The sequence below is a fragment of the Sceloporus occidentalis genome, unplaced genomic scaffold (assembly GCF_023333645.1).
Source record: "Sceloporus occidentalis isolate IW3139 unplaced genomic scaffold, rSceOcc1.0.p SCAF_6, whole genome shotgun sequence".
NCBI lineage: Eukaryota > Metazoa > Chordata > Lepidosauria > Squamata > Phrynosomatidae > Sceloporus > Sceloporus occidentalis.
In genome coordinates this window covers 54,192,072-54,212,056 of record NW_028316986.1, presented here as the reverse complement: position 1 = coordinate 54,212,056, position 19,985 = coordinate 54,192,072, and the positions used below count along the sequence as shown (strand labels likewise).

General features: G+C 39.2%; 1 protein-coding gene across 2 annotated transcripts in view; it reads right to left on the bottom strand.

Moving 5' to 3' along the window:
- MRPS18A (mitochondrial ribosomal protein S18A) overlaps nucleotides 1-7,451 on the bottom strand; it is a 35,112-nt gene extending 27,661 nt beyond the window's left edge. For both annotated transcript variants that reach the window (XM_089529663.1, XM_089529664.1), the window contains exons 1-2: nucleotides 7,323-7,451; nucleotides 3,403-3,434 (exon numbers count right to left, since the gene is read on the bottom strand). In XM_089529663.1, the coding sequence (XP_089385789.1) occupies nucleotides 3,403-3,434; nucleotides 7,323-7,425 (135 nt within the window). In that variant the 5' untranslated portion in view covers nucleotides 7,426-7,451. The remainder of the gene's footprint in view (nucleotides 1-3,402; nucleotides 3,435-7,322) is intronic.
- Between the last annotated feature and the right edge of the window lie 12,534 nt (nucleotides 7,452-19,985).

Below are 19,985 nucleotides of genomic sequence, written 5' to 3'. Positions count from 1 at the left end.
CTCATAAAAAATAAAATAAAAATATAATTTTCTACAACATGGCTGGACAGCATCCTCTTGCCCCTGATAAATATAACTGCTGTCATTAACTTGTTCTACCTCTCCATTATTGAGGGACCAAAACTGAGGGACCAGCTTTTAAAAATCTAGTCTTATGTAGGAGGATGGCTATCTTGAAATGATTTACTCAAAAGATGAAGTAAAAAGTATTATCTGGCCCCATACAGACTGCCAAAATAAAGCTGCTTCGAGTCACTTTGGAGGTATGCTGTTTAAATGATGCATGTGTCCTAAGAGTCTGGAAGCTGCACCAAAGCTGCGCTCCAGTCCGTAGGACTGGATTGTGGCTTTGGTGTGGCTTCCGGACTCTTAAGATGCATGCATCATTTAAAGAGCATACCTCCAAAGTGACCTGAAGCAGCTTTATTTTGGCCTGTCTGTATGGGGTCTCTGTTTCACAGATGTTAAAACCTGTATCTATTAATGTAACACAAGTTATTACTCTGGAATTAATACAGCTAGTTTCCAAGTACCCCAAACTGATTTAACATGGTTATTAGTACACAAGAAACCTATTAAAATGTATATTAAAGTTATCTGGCTCAAAAACCTAACAGTTCAGAGAGCAAAATGTTTTATTTCACTACTCAAAATGTAATATGAGTTACTCTAGAAAAGCCCAGAAGATCAAAGCTAATGTCCATGCCCTCACCACAAATTTCTTCACAGAACTCCAGAAAGTGCTACATGGAGGTAAATGTACCTTCCTCACAATATTTTGGCTTTATTTACTTTTCCACCAGACATTCATGATGCCAATGAGAAAAGCAAAGTGTTCTGACAAACATCTTCAAATTGCACTTATAAATCAGGAGCAAAATAAAATCAAAGTGACTGACCTCATTTATAAAACATATTTGATTTCATCTGTGCTACATCCTCAAGATCACAGAATATTCTTTTTCCTGTGGGTACATTCATCCACCAAACCACAGATGGAAATTTTAGAGAATTATCTCCACATTATATTGCCCTTTTGTATGTCATTAATATCTTAATATCTTTACTATGAAATACTGAATTACAAGAATCTATCATTTACTATACTATATTGTAGTAGCCTTGGAAATTTAACTTGGGAGTGCCTCAAAATTGAATAAAAACCAACTCAAATATAACACAAGTATCAGAGCACCTTCATTTCTGGAGTGCTTTGCCTTGTCTTCTCTCAATCTACCCTTGTGTGCAGAGAACCTGGCATTTTAAGCAGGGATAATTCTGACTCCAATGCACTGTATGCTTTTTTTTTTTAATTCTGTAGGACTCTGGTCTGTTTTCTATCAGAGAACACCCTTCCTTCAGAGAACCTCCGTATATCCTGGAATGATGTCAGCATTTTAAATAATATTAACATAATAATCATAAATATTTTCTATACCCCCTCGCCAAAGTATAGCTCAGATAGGGAAATTTTTTAGTTCCATATAACAGGAAATAATCTATACAAGAGCTCCTCATTTTGGTGCCTACCAGATATGTTGGAGCACAACTTCCACCATTCCCAGCCAACATCGCCAAGTTTGGGTACAGTGGATGCAGTAAATGTCACCCTATCTTACAGACTCAAGGTACTTGGAATTTCTGCCCATAGCTTATCGAGATTTTTTTTAAAAAGTGACTTATTAACATTTTATTCATTGTCATTCTTTTTTATGATGACATTCTCTACCGACTAATTTATGTATTTATTTATGGAATTTATATGGTCTCCCACTCACACCAAACCAAACCAAACCAAACCAGACAAAACCAAAACCACCACTAATGGAAAACGAGACTGGGATCTGCAAGTGTCTAGAAGGCCTGGGAAAATAAAAGGGATGTGTGAAAGATAAGCACCTGGAAGGCTAGTCTGGGGAAGGAGTTTGTTCCACAAACAGGAAGTTACCGTTGAAAACACTCTCATAGCTTCATGGTTTTTGTAATTGCCACATTTTCCATGTAAATGCAACAACAACATCAAGTTTCCATATTAGTATTTTATATTTAATATGATCAAGATCACAATATAAGTATAGCTTACCCTCAAGAAAGCAGTGAAATGGAATGTAGCCACATTAAATCCCATTTTATTGTTTTCCTGGGACTAAATTTTATTGAACTTTTGCACCTTGTCCCAACAAATTTCTCAGATAGCATTTTAAGGAAGAATTTTTTAAAGTGGAAGAAATTCATGGTAATTTTGAATTAAAAGCAACCAAACACTGCCTTTTACAGAAGAAACTCTTTGAACACCAATCAGGTAATAAATGTATGTGGGTGAAGGAGCAAAGTAATATACTGTATAGACATCCATTCAATATAAGTGCATGGATATCATGCATGGCAAAGAAAAAAAAAGAGAGCTGGGATGAGAACAGTGGAAGAACAAGAATATTAGAGCAAAATAGGAGATGTAGCCAGAGGACAAGTATGTTGTTACCTTAGAGCTGTTTTGATATGGCTACTCCCATACTCAATCCTTGCTTTTACCTTATATTTTATAAGCAAATGATTTAGCAAAGTGTCAGTACCACAGCACAGTATACCGTTTTCATGATTAGAAATTTTAATTCCATGTCATATTAAACACATGCTTTTATTCATTACTTCATTACATTGTTAAGAGTGCCTTGCAGATGATTCAACAGAAAAGACTGTTTGTTTTTATTTACAGTAAAACATTTTTTGCATATTCATTGTATTGGGTATCTTCTATAAATCAAATAGTAACAATGTAAATTATATCTATTTTAATTTCAGATTATAAAACAACAAAATGTGGAAATGTCACATTGGGGGAGAAGGGAATACCTCTGCAAGGCCCTGTATATCTGGTTAACATTAAAGCATGATGCTGTTGCATTCTCCTCACATGCCCTCAAAAGTATCAAAAACCTAGACGAGAGGCAGCTCATTTCAATTCTGCACAAAAACAAAAGCTCTTAAACACATCAGCAAATGAATATATTCCAAAAGCTTGCCTCGTAATACTTCTAGGTAATGGTGTCACTGAGATGTGGTTCTTTCCCACACCAGCTTCTCTACTGTTCCAAAAGCCTTCCTTCAACTATGTATAACTGTTCTAAAACTGTAGGCATCCCTGCCCTCTCACACATTTCTTCCAGTGAGGCAGCAAGGGCCTGAAATGGAAGCAACTGGGAAATAACAGATGTTCAAGAGGAGAATGTAAAGGTCATCTCTGCAATCTCTTAGAAAAATCATTGTAACACAAAATAAGAAACCTTAATTTACATTGTTTATTCACTCAAGATTATTCATTCACATTTGTCCATGCAAACAAATTTGCTGTTTTACAAACACAAGGATTTGCCATTCAGAAAGGATAACAGATATACTTACAACAGTTGTGTTCCCTTCCGTAATTTCTACAACTGTAGATAAAAAGAAAATAACAGCAAGTTAAATATTTGAATCCCATTGTGGGAGAAAAGTGGGATATACGTCCAATTGTGTGCACTTTTGTTCAGTAAAGAAAATGTGCCCATAAGAAACATGGAGGAGTCCTAATTAAAACTGGTGTAATTTGGAAAACAACAACAACACTTTGATCAAAAATTATTTATAAAGATTATTCACACACTAGGTTATTTCTGCAGTGTTTTGGACCTCAGAGGCCCACTTTGGTACGTCTGCAAAAAGCTCTGAAGACTGCTCATACCCATCATAAACTGGACATGACAATCAGGCTAGGAAATGGAAGTGTCAACACCGCCACTTCGTTTTGTATTCTTGTGTACACTTCAGTTATTGAGGCCTGAGAAAGGCCATCCACCACTTCTTTTTTGCCACAAAAAGGTGGTCTGGCAGAGTTTGGGGATTGCAGACAGGGCCATACTTTGGTCATGCCTGTCCTAGACTTTTCAGGTGTTTTCAGTACTACTGATTTGAATAGTGGTCCGATATATTACTAGAATTAGGGCCACTTCATTGTTCATGTCCCAGCTGAAAGGAAGGTGACTAAAATGGTGAAGGTTCTGGAAACTATGCCCTTTGAGGAAAGACTTAGTGAGTTGGTAACGCTTAGCCTGGAGAAGAAACAGTTAAGAGGTGATATGACAGCCCTGTTTAAGTATTTGAAGGGGTGTCAGATTGAGGATGGAGCAATCTTGTTTTCTGCAGCTCCAGAGACTAGGACCCGGAAGAATGGATGCAAACTGCAGAAAAAGAGATTCCACCTCAACATTAGGAGGAACTTCCTGAAAGTAAGGACTGTTCGACAGTGGAAGACACTCCCTCGGAGTGTAGTGGAGTCTCCTTCTTTGGAAGCTTTTAAACAGAGGCTGGATGGCCATCTGTCAGGGGTGCTTTGATTCTGTGTTCCTGCATGGCAGGGGGTTGGACTGGATGGCCCTTGAGGTCTTTTCCAACTCTATAATTCTATGATCTTAGAAAGTTTCACCCAGTAATTACCGTGTTGCTTTTTTGGCACCAGTCAGAAAAGCAACAGTAAGAATTACTTCCCCGTATTTCATACTCTCAAGACTTTGAGATGTAAATATAATCATACTATTGTATACTGATCCTATGATTTTGTTGACTTCAACCATTTTGTATTTACATTTTGTCTGTTTTATTCTTTGTGGAAACCTTATGTTTTTATTTGTGTAAACCCTAACTGAAATGCATATAAAAATATTTAATAAGCAGCAGTAGGCAAATGATCACCAGTTGTTTGTTATGCAAGTTTTTGGCACAGGCACAGTGTCTCAATGTTCCAAAGATCTATAGTTTTGGAACTGGGACAAATTATTGGGAAAACTGTCGCCTTTACGCCATACATATAGAGTTCTTAGGTATATTGACCTATTGGGGTTGCCTATCATCCAAACAAACAAACAAACAAACAAACAAAACAAAAAATCAACCCAAACTAAAATGAAACAAATAACAAACCCAAGAACTCCAAAACAAACACAGGTTTTTCCTTCCAGTCTCTTCCACTTGCCTTGTTGCCACAAAACAAGGGGCCATAGTAATTTATACCCTTCCTCACATATTTTACACTGCAGAATAAAGCTTGGGAAAATTATATTTTAGACAACTGCCCAAATGGCTGGGTCCTAGTGGTTATTCTGGGAGTTGTAGTAAAACAAAAGTAACATTTCAATGCTTTGCTCCAGACATAAGACAACACTTGGTCTTGTCCCACATCCAACCTGCCCTTTTTGCTAATCTGTGGTGCTTTACAGACCGCCCCAAACAAGCAGTCTCGCGTCACTGCCGGTTGCTACGTCCGGGAACTGCAGCAGCCAAACCACGCGGTTCCCAGGCGCAGCAAGAAAGAAGCACCAAAATGGCGCTTCTTCCTGCGCCCCAGAAGTGGCGCCGCAAGGCGTGCACTCGCGGCACCACTTCCAGCATGCAATGTCCAGATGCTGCGCGTCTGCGACATGAAAATGGCAGCGCCCATCTGTATGCGGCGCCGCCGCCATTTTGACATACTCATTATGCGCGAGGGGCAAGGCGCATCAGGAAGTGCCACCCCTCATGCGTAACGACGGTGTCTCATTGGCCTGTCTGTAACGCGCCTGTGTTACCAGTTTGAGACTTTCTATGTACACTTAGGGTTGCTTAGTGCAACACACCAGTTTCTTGAGAAGAAGCAGTGAAAAATAGTTATGCTGTTTATTCTGCTTCACTGTTTTCATAATAAACAGAGTTTGAGCCATTTGTACCTGCCTTTCTACTAGCAACTACTTTTATAATGTGAGTTTTGTCTTCCTTCCTTCCTTAACCTGGTTAACTACATGGATTATTGGGAAAGGTCAGGACAGATGTCCAGAGAGGACTCAGATTATTCACTTTCTCTCATCTTCTAGAGACACAGAGAAAAAAGGACAGGAAAAAATGTAAGTAGGTGGAATGGTACTCCAGCTGAAAGTATGTGGAATTGTACTCCTGTTGAAACCACATGAAATGTGAGGCTCACCTAGTGGTACTTTTGGGGGATGGGGGTGGTGTGCCTGCCAGTTTCCTGTCAACTCATGGCAACCCCATAAATTTCATATAGAGGTCATTTTGCCAATTCCTTCCTCTGAAGTATAGCCTATGCCATCTGGTATACCTTGGCAGTCTCCCATCCAAGTACTAACCAGAGCTAACCCTGTTTAGTGTCCAAGATCAGGGGGAATCCGGTACCTTCAGAGTATTTAGGCTTGTTATGTTTGGAATAAAAACGAGGTATGTAGGATGGGTTTTTAGCAGTAAAGATTTTGAGGGTCTGGGGAAAAAATCCTAAATTAATAACCTTGCAACAGGACATTAAAACAGAGCTACAATTCTAAGGACAATACCTGAGGAGCAACTCCCACTGAGTGCAACTGGGCTGACTTCTGAGTAGAGTAGAAGATATATTTAGGGTTACAATGCACAGGGAGCCTTGCTCTGCTCTAACGTTGTTCCTTTTATAGGCAAACAAAGTCCAGTTGTTGTTATGTGCCTTCAAGTCATCTCCCAGGCCAGTGACCAGGCACCCTCCTTTCCCAGGACATTTCAACCTCCATGTCCTCCATTCTGATCATGACTAAGATGCTGAATTTACACTTATATGAGTATATTTAGCTTGCATTATGTCATGCCCTACATGTTCTCTGGAATGTCCTACATTCTTCTGTGGTTTGTCCTCCTTTGCAGTTAGGACATCTGCTCACTTTTCCTATCATGGGGTCTCCCTGGCAAGTCTCTTCAACGGAGGACTGGCCTTTGCCATCCTCTGAGGCTGAGAGAGTGTGACTTGTAATGAAATCTCTGCTTGGCAAGAAACAAGGACACAACCAGCCCCACCACGTAAAAAACACTGCAGAAAAAACCCAGTTTGAGACCACTTTAACTGCCCTGGCTCAATGTTCTGGAATTCTGGGAACTGTAGTCCTGCAAGACATGTAGCTCTCTCTATCAGACTTCTGGAGCCACCACAAGCTGCAGGTCCCATAATTCCATAGCATGGGGCCAGGGGAGTTAAAGTGGTGTCAATCTGGGTTATTTCTGCAGCCATCCCAACCAAACAGGTCACCACCTCAACCTACCTTCCTTCCTTTTAAGTGGTTCTCAATCTTTGACCTTCTGGATTCTTTGAGACTTCAACTCCCAGAATTCCTGAACGATGAGCATACTGGCTGGGGCTTCTGGGAATTGAAGTCCAAAACATCTGCAGGCCCAAAGGTTGAGAACCACTGGAAGACCCTCGCCTGCCCTTCCTCGCCCTGAGCCGCCGTCGTTGCTTTTTAAGCTCCTAAAGAAGGAAGGGAAGCGGCACTCACCCTGCCGGAGCCCGCGGGAGGGGATCCTGGCCCAGCCGCCCCCAAACAAGCCTGACACCAACTGCCTCCAGCCAGAGAAGAACAGAGACCTGGCAGCCGCCATTTTGTCGTTCCCTACCCGGCGCTCCCCCTTTCTCCGCTCCTATTGGTTGACCCGAACTCCATCCTGTTTTTCTATTGGCGGAGGAGCGCGCGGGGGCCATTTTTGGTATCCGGGCAGATTTGTGTGAGGAAACACTATGCAGTTAATCAGGGAGGTCAAGGAGGGAAGTGTAAAGGCAGCCTTAATGAGGGACATAAAGGCTGCATCCACACTGGAGAAATAACCCTGTTTGGCACCGCTTTAACGCTTTTCTGGCTCAAGGCTATGGAATTCTGGGAGTTGGAGCTTGTTGTGGGCCCTCTGGCACCGCGTTAAAGCGGTGCCAAACAGGGTTATTTCTCCAGTGTGGATGCAGCCAAAGAAAGCAAAACTAATAATGACCAAGGAAGAACTACATAATCTCAACCTAAAACAGTGAATTCAAAGACATGCAGGGCTATGACCACACATGCCCTTACTGCAAAGATGGACAAGGCACTGCAAAATGTAGGGCCTTCAAGGAAACGTGGGGCATGGCCAAATAAAAGCTGGAAACACCCATATAATAACACGAGTTCATGTTTCCGAGGGCCAAAACAAGACTGCAGAAATAATCCAGTTTGAGACCGCTTTAACTGCCCTGGCTTAGTGCTAGGGAAACCTGGGAATTGTAGTTTATTATTAATTTTTATTGAACCCTTTACACACAACAAACATAAAACATAAAAGTCTACAGCAATCATCCATAATTCACTTCCCGTCCATGCCACTTATTCCTTAATCTTTCTATCCCATCAGTTTCTTCTACAGTATCTTCTTTCCACCAACCTACCCTTCGCTTTTTGTTGTAGTTTAATCTGGCACCAGAGCGCTCTCGGCCGAATGCCTCGCAAAACTACGGTTCCCAGAATTCCTTAGCATTGAGCCAAGGCAGTTAAAGTGGTCTCAAACTGGATTTTTTCTACGGTGTGTTTTAGCCCTTTGTCATGCTCAAAATGGAGAATGTTTTGGAATTCTTCCAAAACAAGAGGGTTGAAATGTAGGGCGTGCCTTGGGAAAGGAGGATGGCTGGTCCCACGGAAGACGTAGCCATTTTAGTTGGGAAAATCAGTATGCAAAGGGATCTTGCTGCACCTTTGAGATTACCTGAAAGAGAGAAGTTGGTAGGATGAACTTTCTAGGCTTCAGCCTACTTTGAGTGTCCAAATGCATCTGAGGAAGCAGGCTCGAGGCTATGAAGGCTTATGCTACCAACTTCTGTTTTTTAGTTGGTCTCAAAGGTGCTGCAAGATCCATTTGCATACTAAAAATAGAGTTTATCACACAGGGGAAATCCTGTAAAGAAATGGGATTTAAAAGCTAGAAAAAAACTGCAAAAGCAGGTTGATTTTCACACACTTTGCTGTTAAATTTGTGTTGACCTGAATGGAATGTAAACAAAAGCCACTCCTTTTTACTTTGGGGATTTACTGAGAGTAAAAAGGAGTGGCTTTTGTCAACTTTCTGTCCACTTTCCTTTCAGGTTAGCACAATTTTAACAATGATGTGTGAAAACCAACCCACTTTTGCGGTTTTTTCTAGTTTAACCCCCAGTTTCTGCATGGGATAAACTCCAATGAGGAAATCAAAATAGTTGAAAAAGTTCCCATACCTTGGATCAGACACTGATCAGAACAGAGATTGCAGACTGCAATTAGAAGACTGGGATTGAAAGGCCAACTATGAAAAAACTAGACAGGATCCTAAAGTGTAAAGATATACAATTGAGCATTACAGTCAAAATAATCCAAGCCCTTGTATTTGCCATCACCCTGTGCAAATTGGGCAGTGAAGAAAGCAAATAAAAAGAAAATCAAGTTATTTGAGATGTGGTGCTGGAAAAGAGTGCTGAGGATACTGTGGACAGCCAAAAAGGCAAACAAATGGGTCCTTGAAAAGATTTATTTATTTCAAGGATTTATATCCCGCCTTATTATTTATTTATTTATTTATTTATTTATTTATATAGCGCTGTAAATTTGCACAGCGCTGTACATAAAACAATAAATATAAAAGAGTAAACCTGCCTATGGCGTACAATCTAAGAAATAATAGGATAATACATATAAAATACATAGCAATACAGGAAATGATTCAATAAAACAGGCAACAAAAGAACATCAAATAGCAAGTGACAATCATGCAATGCCTGGGAACGCTTCTCTGAACAGGATGGTCTTCCTCCCACAAAGGAATTCAAGGCGGGTTACAACAATTTAAAAATGACCAAATAATAATAAAAAAATGACAGAAGTAAAAACGTTAATTTACAGAAGTTAAAAACTTTTTATTAAACATTATTAATATTAAAACATAGGTTAAAACACAGTTAAAACCAGCACAAATAAAATTCAAGGCGGGTTACAATATCATAAAAAGACAAAGCTACAAAGATCACAAAGTTAAAAAAATAATTAAATACCACCAGCCTTAAAAAAACATAGCTTAAAAACAGCATAGGTAAAAACAGTAAAAACCATCAAAACAATAAAACAGCACGCCACATTATTCAAAGAAAATTCACCCTCCAAACGCCTGGCTAAAAAAAAATGTCTTTGGCTGTCGGTGGAAAGAGAGCAGGGAGGGGACCGACCTGACCTCTGGTGGCAGGGAGTTCCACAGTCTGGGAGCAGCCACGGAGAAGGCTCTCTCCTGAGTCTTCACCAAACCGCATTTGTGAAGGTAGTGGGACTGGGAGAAAGCCCTCTTCTGCTCATCTTAGTGCCTGGGCTGGCTTGTATAGGGAGATACAAGCCATATAGGACTTTAAAAGTCAAAACCAGCACCGTGAATTCATCCCAGAAACAGACAGGTAGCCAGCGCAGCTGTATCAACAGGCTGCCGCATCTTGCACCCACTGCAGTTTCCAAACAGTTTCCAAGGGCAGCCAGAATGTGTTCTCTCTAAGAATCTCTAGGTCTTCCAGCACAGATGGTAGATATTGACCACAGAGTTACGCTGGAAGATCAGGATTTTCCTAGAGAGAACATAGTACTGTATATACTCGACTATAAGTCGACCTCATGTATAAGTCGAGGGCAAATTTTGGGACTGAAATTATGGATTTTTCTATGACCCATGGATAAGTCGAGGGTGAAATTTAGGGGCATATAGCAAATGATCTAAAGGATGCAGCAAAGAAAACACTGCCAAAGAACTTAAATTCCAGCAGACATAGCTCTTTGTGCTTACACTTAAGGTTGGATGGTTGAGAGAGTAGAGGGGATCAGTGCTTCCAAGACAGATTATACTCTTGCTTTTCACCAGGGGATGGTTCCTTCTTTTATTTAAGAGTTAAGATATAGTACTTACATTGACCCGTGGATAAGTCAACTCAGGTTTTTGGGGTTAATTTTTTCACCTAAATTTCTAGACTTATACATGAGTATATACAGTAATTAAATTTGTGAATAATCAAAGCCACAAAACTGAAAGCCGCAAATGTGGAGGGCCAACTGTACTGGATATCCCATGGCATTTCTGGGAAAGCAAAACTAATCTAAATATTAAATTGACTTGAAGGTCAGGAATATTTATGTGCACATAAAGGACCTTCAGATATCTGGGTACAATTTCATTGTCTAGTCCTATTACTTTTTACCATCCAGCCTCTTAGTCTCCACCCCAGTCAATTTTTTCATTTGCTTTTAACTCACTAACTTGAGAGGAAAATAGTTCTTTTGCATTTTCAGGTTGTGTCTGAAACCATGAAGACTAGAAACATCTTTAAAAGATTCTTACAACACAAAGAGTTTGATTCTGGTGGGCTGAAAGAGCTTCATGTTTCAATCAGATATACAGTATATTATATGGTCATATATGTTCCATATTCTTGAGCAAACTTGTATATTATCGCTGATGTATATTGCACCAGTTACTTTGAAGTAGATAACCATGATTTGATCCAATGTATGACCCACCCATTGGCTTGATTTGATGGTGCCTTGTGGCAATCATACACAACTGGTTACGCCTTAATCTACTCTATGCAGCATAATTTCTCTATTTATTTGTCACATTTTACTCCTAAATATGGATTATACCATCTAATTTAATGCAAATTAACTGTTCTCATAGGAAATCAAAACCAGAGGACAGCCAGAACATTTCTTTTTCATTTTTTACTTTACTAATCTGATCAGGGAGCATTTTCTGTCATGACTATCAAGTGTAAATAATTCAGACTTAAGGCTACAAGCTGTATGCCAATTTGGGAAGAAGCCCGTCATATATTTTGTGAGCTTATTATAGTAGTGATATTTTTTCACCATTCTAAACTTAGAAAAACCAATGATTTTTAAAAAAGTTTCTCGAACCTTTTTATTAAAAACTAACTGGTGATTATTTTAGATACTACTTCTGTATTGCAAGAAGTAAAAAAAGTGTTTGCTTCTTAAGTATCAGAATATTTTAAAGGCATTATCAAAACAAGTTCTCTCTTTATGATTTTGGGAAAAATAAATGTGGAGAAGTTTGATCTCTAATTCAATATGCAAGAAATTGCCTTTGTTTTCAAGTGCTTTTGACTGAAAAAGGTACATTAAAAGCATAATGAATTATTGCTGAAGAGACTGTTGATTTTCTCTCTCTGTCCCTGATGAATTTGTTTTCTATTGTGAAAAAAATGATGTCTTCTACTTTTTTGAGTAAACTACAATGAAAAGGGGGAAAACCTTAAAGAAACTGGTGAAGCAACTGAGTATCAATAATTCTAGATTATGAGAAAAGCAGAGTTTGAAAAGTTACTTTTAAAACTTAATTTCTTCTGTTGCTCCTTAAGGTGTTTAAACTGTGAAATGCTGCTATTAATTATGATGGTGGTAAAAGGTTACTTCTTATATTACTTGTTGCCCTCTTTGCTACTTTCCCATTACTTTCTGTTACCTTTCTGTCATAAACACTGAAAATTCACAGTCAAAATGCCTATTGAATTTATATTCTATTTTCTTATGCAATGAGATCCAAGGCAGTTTATAGTAATTTAAAGCAAGATTAGGTTAAAATTTTATTTTACAAAAGTTAAAAAGAATGAAGTAACAGTATTATTTTAAAACCATGGGTAAAAACATGAAAAAATGAATCTATTAAAAAATGAAAATGTCCTTTAAAGTAGCATTTAAAATGATTAGAAATTGCCACTCATTAAACAAGAGAAATAAAAATCAGATCAATTGCAGTATTTCATTCTGCTTTTTGTGACTTTTGCTTTTTGATTGGTCCTTCGGCAGTAGTTCCATGCCAACTGCACAAAGCTGACAAAATATCTGCTTTGTGTTATTAACAAGGCAATAACCATATCGGGCCAATTTGGTAATATTCCACGGTCAGACATTTAAAAGCATATATATTATTTACGTATGTTTGTATAATTGTGATTTTGTTTTGAGAATTCTAAAATGGCCAACAAAAATAATAGAAGAAACATGGTCCCATGAAGTCTGGCACAGTGGATTACAAATGTAAAAGGCAAGTTGTGCCATTCTCATTCTGGACATCGAAACTGACTGGCTCTGTGTTTCATATTAAGGGTGTTTGCTTCCAATTACAGAACCCAACTTTTCTTACCCACCCTTTCCCATGCTTGGCCAGTGGTAATGAATGGCATGTGTATCCCTGGCAGGTCCCTCCATCGGATCTGAGAGTGTTGAACTAGTAGCTTTTCAGACAATTCCTAATTAAAGAAGAGAGCCGGAAAAACACTGGATGTTAGGTCAGCCTGCTCAGGTTAGCACGCCCTGTGGGACATTTTCTTTTCCTTTCAAGTATTATCTGCTAGTATTATCAAACAGTTCTCCAATTTGGAAAACTTTGGAAATAAAAAGGAAGTGGGCTGCCAGGTAACTACTCTATTTTTGACGTCATAACTATTCATTACGGTACTCTTAGATGCCTACAGGAGAAATATAATGGTTTGATCCATGATTTTTCCAGTTATAAAACTGGTAGGTCAGCCTTCTCAGCTTGCTGCCCTTCCAACATGTTGAGCCAGCAAGCGACTGGAACCACTGGCTGGAGGTGATGAGATGTACAGTCCAACACATCTGGAGATCTCTGGATTGAAAAAAGGCTCGTGTAGTTTATGAATGAACACTGGGGTAGGCAATTGCAGTGGGTCCAGAGGTTAGTTTTTTGTTTTTGTTTTTTTGTCCTGGAACCCTCCGGAGGCTGTATGGACTACCACAGTGTGAAAAAAAAATGGAAAACAAAGAAAACAAAAGGCGAAATGGATGGTAGTCCTCTTCTGGTTTTGAAAAACTGAGGTTTTTAAATAGTAAATTGCTGAGGTGTTGTGTGTTGCAACCTATCTAAAGCATGAATAGCTATTCTTTTGAGTTTATCACATGTGAGGAATTTCTCTTAATTTCGAATGAAAAGAAAGTGGGGCCAGAACGCATTCACATAAAGTTGCTAGTTCAGCAAATTTATGTGAATTTGGATTGCATTCGAACTGACTCCCCATTGCCCGAAAATAGCTTGCCATTGCCCGAAATTGCATGTGGTAATCTATCATGCAATAATGTGAAACCCCATGATTGCGTTCGGACTGACTTCCCATTGCCCAAAATTGCATGTGGTAGTCTATCACACAATAATGTTAAACCCCATGATTGCATTCAGATTGCCATTGGATTATACTTATAATTTACCTTGTCTGATAAACTCCTTTGAGATTTCTAGGAGAGACCATTCATCCTCTTTTTAGTGAGCAGAAGAGGGACAGTCCAAGGAGTTTCAGGTCTTGGGGAGGATACATGAAAAGCCTTGGGAGAGGGGCTGCATGCACCCCAATTCTTAAACAATTTACTGGGATAAATTTGATTCACTACAATGGCACTTGGAAGAGTAAAATGACAAAGATAAGTTCATAATTTTCCAGGGAGCATTTTTTTTACACAAGCACTTCCCAGTATCATGTTTTTGTGTATCCTTTCTGTCTGATGAAAATGATCCTACATTTAGAATATCTAACAAGGAGTTTAGCTTCCATTTTGCTTTAGGAGAGTGTTTAAAAAGCCTACAATGAGAAAAAATAGTGGGAAATTTGAACAGAGAAGTGTGGCACATTGAGTAGGGGAAAAAACCGAACAAGCCCCACAGTGGAAAAGTAGATAACTCACTTGAAAACAACATGTTTATATTTCCAACATTTCTTGATTCTCCCAGTGGATGTGGTTATTTTTCATAGTGAAACGACCAAGTCATAATTTTATTAGGTTTCGTCCAGGCCAAGTGTAAACAAGGCAACTCCAGTGGGGAAATTAATTGAAATGTATTTTGTAACAACATTAGATTTTAAAATGATTCATTCTTCTACAACATGTATTTGATGAAGAAAAAGTAAGCCCAGGTTTAAAGAATAAGGTTATGAAAATCAACACTTTAAAATAATAAAAGTGGAAATCAAGCAATTTCTTTCCTCAGCTGCTAGCATGTTATCCTTCCTTTCATTTTGTGATTGACGTGTTAAAAGGAACAGTACTTCCCATACTTTGGTCTTCCAGATGTTTTGGACTTCAGCTCCCAGAATTCCCAGACTGTTAGCCAGGCTGGCTAGGGGTTCTGGGAGTTGAAGTCCAAAAAAACTTGGAAGACTAAAATTTGGGAATCACTGCATGAAGCTGAGAAAGGTAAAATAAATAAAGTAATACTGCTAAATGATTTCATTTCCTTTCACTCAAAAATTTCACTCAAAATATTTTTTTTATAAAATATTAATTTATGGATGAATATTTCTATGAAGTACACCTCCATATTTTTCACTTTGGCTGTGTTTTGTGCGGTGTAATGGTTTGAGCATTGGACTACAACACTGGAATTCAGGGTTCAAATGCTTGCTCTGCCATTGAATCCCATTGGGTGATCTTGGGAAATTAACACTCTCTCAGCCTCAGGGGATGGCAGTGGCAAACTCCCTCTGAAGAAACTTGCCATGAAAAACCCATTGCAGGTTTGCCTTAGGGTTGCCATAAGTCGAAAATTACTTGGGTGCACACAACAACAAATGGGTGAATGACTATATGAAGTGCACCTCCATATTTTTCACTTTGGTTGTGTTTCTGATGTTGTTAAACCAATTCACAGTTTTCAGAGTGGCAGGTCTTATAAGTGTTTCATTATTAAAAAGTATTAAAAAGAAAAGAAGTCTTATGGTACTTTGAAGACTAACAGATTCATTTGAAAATGAGTCTTCATGGATTACAATCTATTTTCCTAGAGTGCAAGTTTCAAATCTTAGGTACATATGCACATTTACATAGTTATGAGGGGTGGGATCAGGGTAAAATATTTGTTGCACTATATGATAGTGCAAGTTTAATGTTATTAAGCTGGTCTCCATTTTAACTTTAAAATTATTTGTGTTTTTGATATGCTGTTTTAGGCTTATGGACCCATTTGAGAAACAGATGAGAAGCATGGACATGTTCCTCAGTGAAATAAGGCTAAAACACAATTTTCCATGGACTCCAGGTTAAGAACCCCATGTGCTAGATAAACAAGGGCATACTGTACTTAAGTTAAATATAAGATAGGTAAATATTATATTTCTAAATAGGAAACATCATCAAGAGACTTTCCTATATATGTAAGATATTACTTTTTAATTTTCATATTGAAGGAAGTGAAAAAGATTAAATGGAACAAAATAAAGTATACAGGCTGTCAGCATTCCTTAACATGGGATAACCCCATATACAGGCTTTTCCTAGCCTTCAAGTCTACACTGGCCAGGAGACTCCGGGGGCATCTTGGAATACTGTGGCCCCAGCACTGCCCTAGTCTCCCTCTATTACCTCAGTCTCTCTGTTTTGATGTTGGGTGGCTGTTGCATATATGTCCCATTTTGCCACCTGGCATGGTGGAGGTGCGTCACTCAGTCTGAGGCCAGAATGAGAGTGGTCACATGGCTGAGGGCCTTGTTCTGACCTCAGTGTGAGTGATGTTTGGTAGCTGCAGCCACATCAGACTGTAGAGAGAGAAGCATTTTAAACAGCTTCACAGCATTGGAATGGAGGGCTCTGGATCTTCCAGGAAGATCCAGAGAAAACAGGGGAATATATCCTAATTTTAGTACTGAACAGGCCAGATGTAATCTGTTCTGTTCATGTCAGATTTGGGGATTGGGCCCTGCGCCCTCCCGACTCTCTGCCAAGAGGTTGGAGGGAGACTGGTTTATTTGGCCCATGCAAATGGGGCCCAATTTAAGATGTTATTCCAAAGACCAACCTGATAACCAGGCAGATCTACATAACTTTATTTCTATTAATAAAATAAATCAAGGGCGAACAATTTGTAATAAAGTTCATTTCTGGAGTCGTGAACCTGTTGTGTCAGTTTTTCCATGACAGCAAGAGACCACAACTTTTCATACCAACAGCCCAAATTTAAATAGTGTAGGTCTTTCCATTTTTGAAAAAACACTATAGGAGCTGCTAGAAAAAAATTATACTAGTTTCTGGCACCCACTTCATTTCCATCCATTTACTGTCTTATAACCCCTTCCTTTGGCAGCATTCATAGTCTTTTAAAGTCAAATACTGTCTCCTTCAGCCTTCCCCTCTCTAAACAAACCTTTGGCTCTTTAATAGCCCCCCTTATCAAAATTGATTAAAATAATACTCCAAGGGGGCATTCACAGTTACATTTTTGTCCCAATGGGATCAGATCTCCGTGCTGATGCAATCCTGAATCAGTATTCCCACTGCATTTTACGTTATCGAATCTCTTAGTGGCATTTAAACTCTGTCGCCATTCACACTTTCCACTGTTTGGGTTTAAAATGGAGGCGCCTACATTTCTGGGAACAATTCAGCATGATACTCACACTAACGAAGATATGGATTGTTGCAGCTGTTTAAAAAAGATGGAAGAAAAAACCCTAGTATTGGATATACTGGGTTAAGTGGGTTTTTCAATAGTCCCCCTGCAAATTGCACTGGGTTGTTTTCATAGTGTGAATGGGGCCCAAATAAATTAGGTTCTGTAAGAAACTCTGTGAAGAAGACATTCTTCCCCCACTCATGGATGAAGAAGCTCTAGGCAAACCCTGCAGCTGCTCTAATCAGCTTCTTCCCTGACCAAGAGAAACCCAGGGGTTTTATCTGAGGTTATGCCTCATCCTTGGCCCAACGCAGCACAAGAGACAAACCTGTCCTTTTCTGACCCCCCCCCCCCTGCTTAACAAGTAGCAGCTTGACGATGCTAGCTTGGATATTATATGTTTTCTAGAAAACAGTCTGTAACAATGAGGGTGGGAGACGAGTGCAATTCTGCCATTGTCCTAAGTAATGCCAGCCTGCTCAGTTTGAAATGTGTGTTTCTCTATATAGTTCTAGTGCTTAGTTCCCTACTTCAGGCTTAATTTCAGAATACGGTATATGTTTCTTAAGAAGGATCAGAATCAGCTTCAGGATCTGCATGAAAGGCAGAGAATAAGGCTCAAATTTCACTGTCTAATACAATCTGAAGTCTTTAGAGGCTTCATCAGCATGGCAAAACTCTGCAAAAAGAATTATTCTTGTTCCAGTTTTAATTTAGTTCCAGAACTTAACTGTGGGAAACTTCACAACACAGAGACAAATGATGGAATGCCACCATGATGATCTTCAGCAGAATCCTCTTATGACTACTCTGGTTTTAATCTTCTGTCCAGTCTGTCCAGTTCTTTATGCCTTGTGTGAGGTCTGTGTACATTCCAGTAAAACCAATATTCTTTCTTTTTTCCTTTGCTGATTCTGCCCTGACTGTTACTTTTTTCCTCTTCCCTTTCAAGCCTATAGGAAGAATTAATATTTTATTTATTATTATTTCAAAAATACCCTTCTTATTTGGCATGCTGAATAATGGGCCTGGCACTACTCAAGCAAGTACAATAACAAAAATATGCCAATTAGGTCCCCAGACCTTTCCATTTTCTGAAATCACTGTACAACAGTAGTTGCACTATTAATTGGTATCTTCCCTGATTAGACGTCTTTTTGCAGATGCTTTCTCCAAGTTTCCTCTTTGTCAGTTGTAAGCAGTTTGATCCAACTTTTTCAGGCAGTTCCTTGTTATTGCCAGTTTGGAAAAGATCCAGGTTAATTCCCCAGTGTTATTTGGATCCTTCTAAATTGGCAAGAGCCGGTGACTTTTTGGTGACCTCTGGAAGGGTAAAGCACTGAATAAAGAGAAAATGAGAAGAAAAATATTGATGTTTTTGATCTCATAAAATCTTACTGGGTGGACGTGAGATTTCAACAAAGATTCAAGCTGGTTGGGTTAGGATTTTTAGGTGAAGGTTCATGTTGACAGTTATGTCATCCAAATCAGTTTACTTCATTTCTAATCAATGTGTGTACCCTTTGTTCCCATTACACATTTCCCAATGAATGTTTGTTGATACTGAGATGAAGACATTTCCATTACTCAGAGACCTGTGGCCTGCAAGAGGTGGAATGCGCTATGAAATGCAGACTCTTTGGTTCTTTCCCACTTGAATAGCATGTATTTCGGCGAGATGGATTTATTCTCCAAGAAAAGTTTTCATGAAAAAATGATTGAGAAAACTGGTAGTTAGAGGGGGATAGACATCTTCTACCCCAGACCTTGGTTACACCTCTGCCCCACCCATAACATTTGTAATTGGCTCCAAAGCTTAGGGAGCTGTATCAGCTCAATTTTCTTCTCTGTACTTTGGTCCAACTCTTGTTCAATTCTGCCCTACCTGATTCTTAAGGCATTGATTTTCTGCTTCATCATGAAAAAATTCAAATGTTTGATATGGAGTGGTTGGGGGATAATACACTGAAGTTTAATCCAGACAAGACTGAAATAGAACAGTTAGCATGTGAAGAGGAAGCCAATCTATGGATAGTTGGGTAGCACTGTCCTTAAAAATGTAGGTTTGCAGCAGACTGGGGAGACTACTGGATCTTGCTTTGCCCCTAGAAGCTCAAGTCATGGATATATCTAGGAGAGTCTTTGTGCAGTTTATGCTGATGCACCAACATGTCCATTTCTGGAGAGATAAAACATGACCATACCTGCCTTAGCTAGAGTCAAACCAGTTGACTGTTGCAAACTGTCTTCGGGGCTTGCTCAAAAGAATCTTGACATCTTGGCTCATCTAGAATACTGCAACCACAGTGCTGACAGCAGCAGTGTACAGGGCCATGCGATTCCATTACTTGAACAGCCTCATTGGTTTCTGGTCCATTTCTTGGCATAGTTCAAAGTGGAATTGTTACATAGAAAACTTTAAATAGTTTAGCACCAAGATATCCAAAGGGTAGTCTCTTTCCCTATTAACTTTTTCCCTTACTAAGATCTCCTGGACAGATTCTTCTATGTATCCTATCAATAGTTCAGGCATATCTGAAAGGGAAGTACCTGAAAGGGTTGTGGCAGGCTTCTTGTGGGGTTGTATCTAGATTATGGAACACCTTGTCTAGGCTAGGTGACTTTGTCCCCTGTCATACAAGGGCCTAAGGGTTAAACTACATGATCTGTTAAATCCATAGCACAGCATAGCTAAATTTTCCTTTTGGCTCACAAGAAGGAGT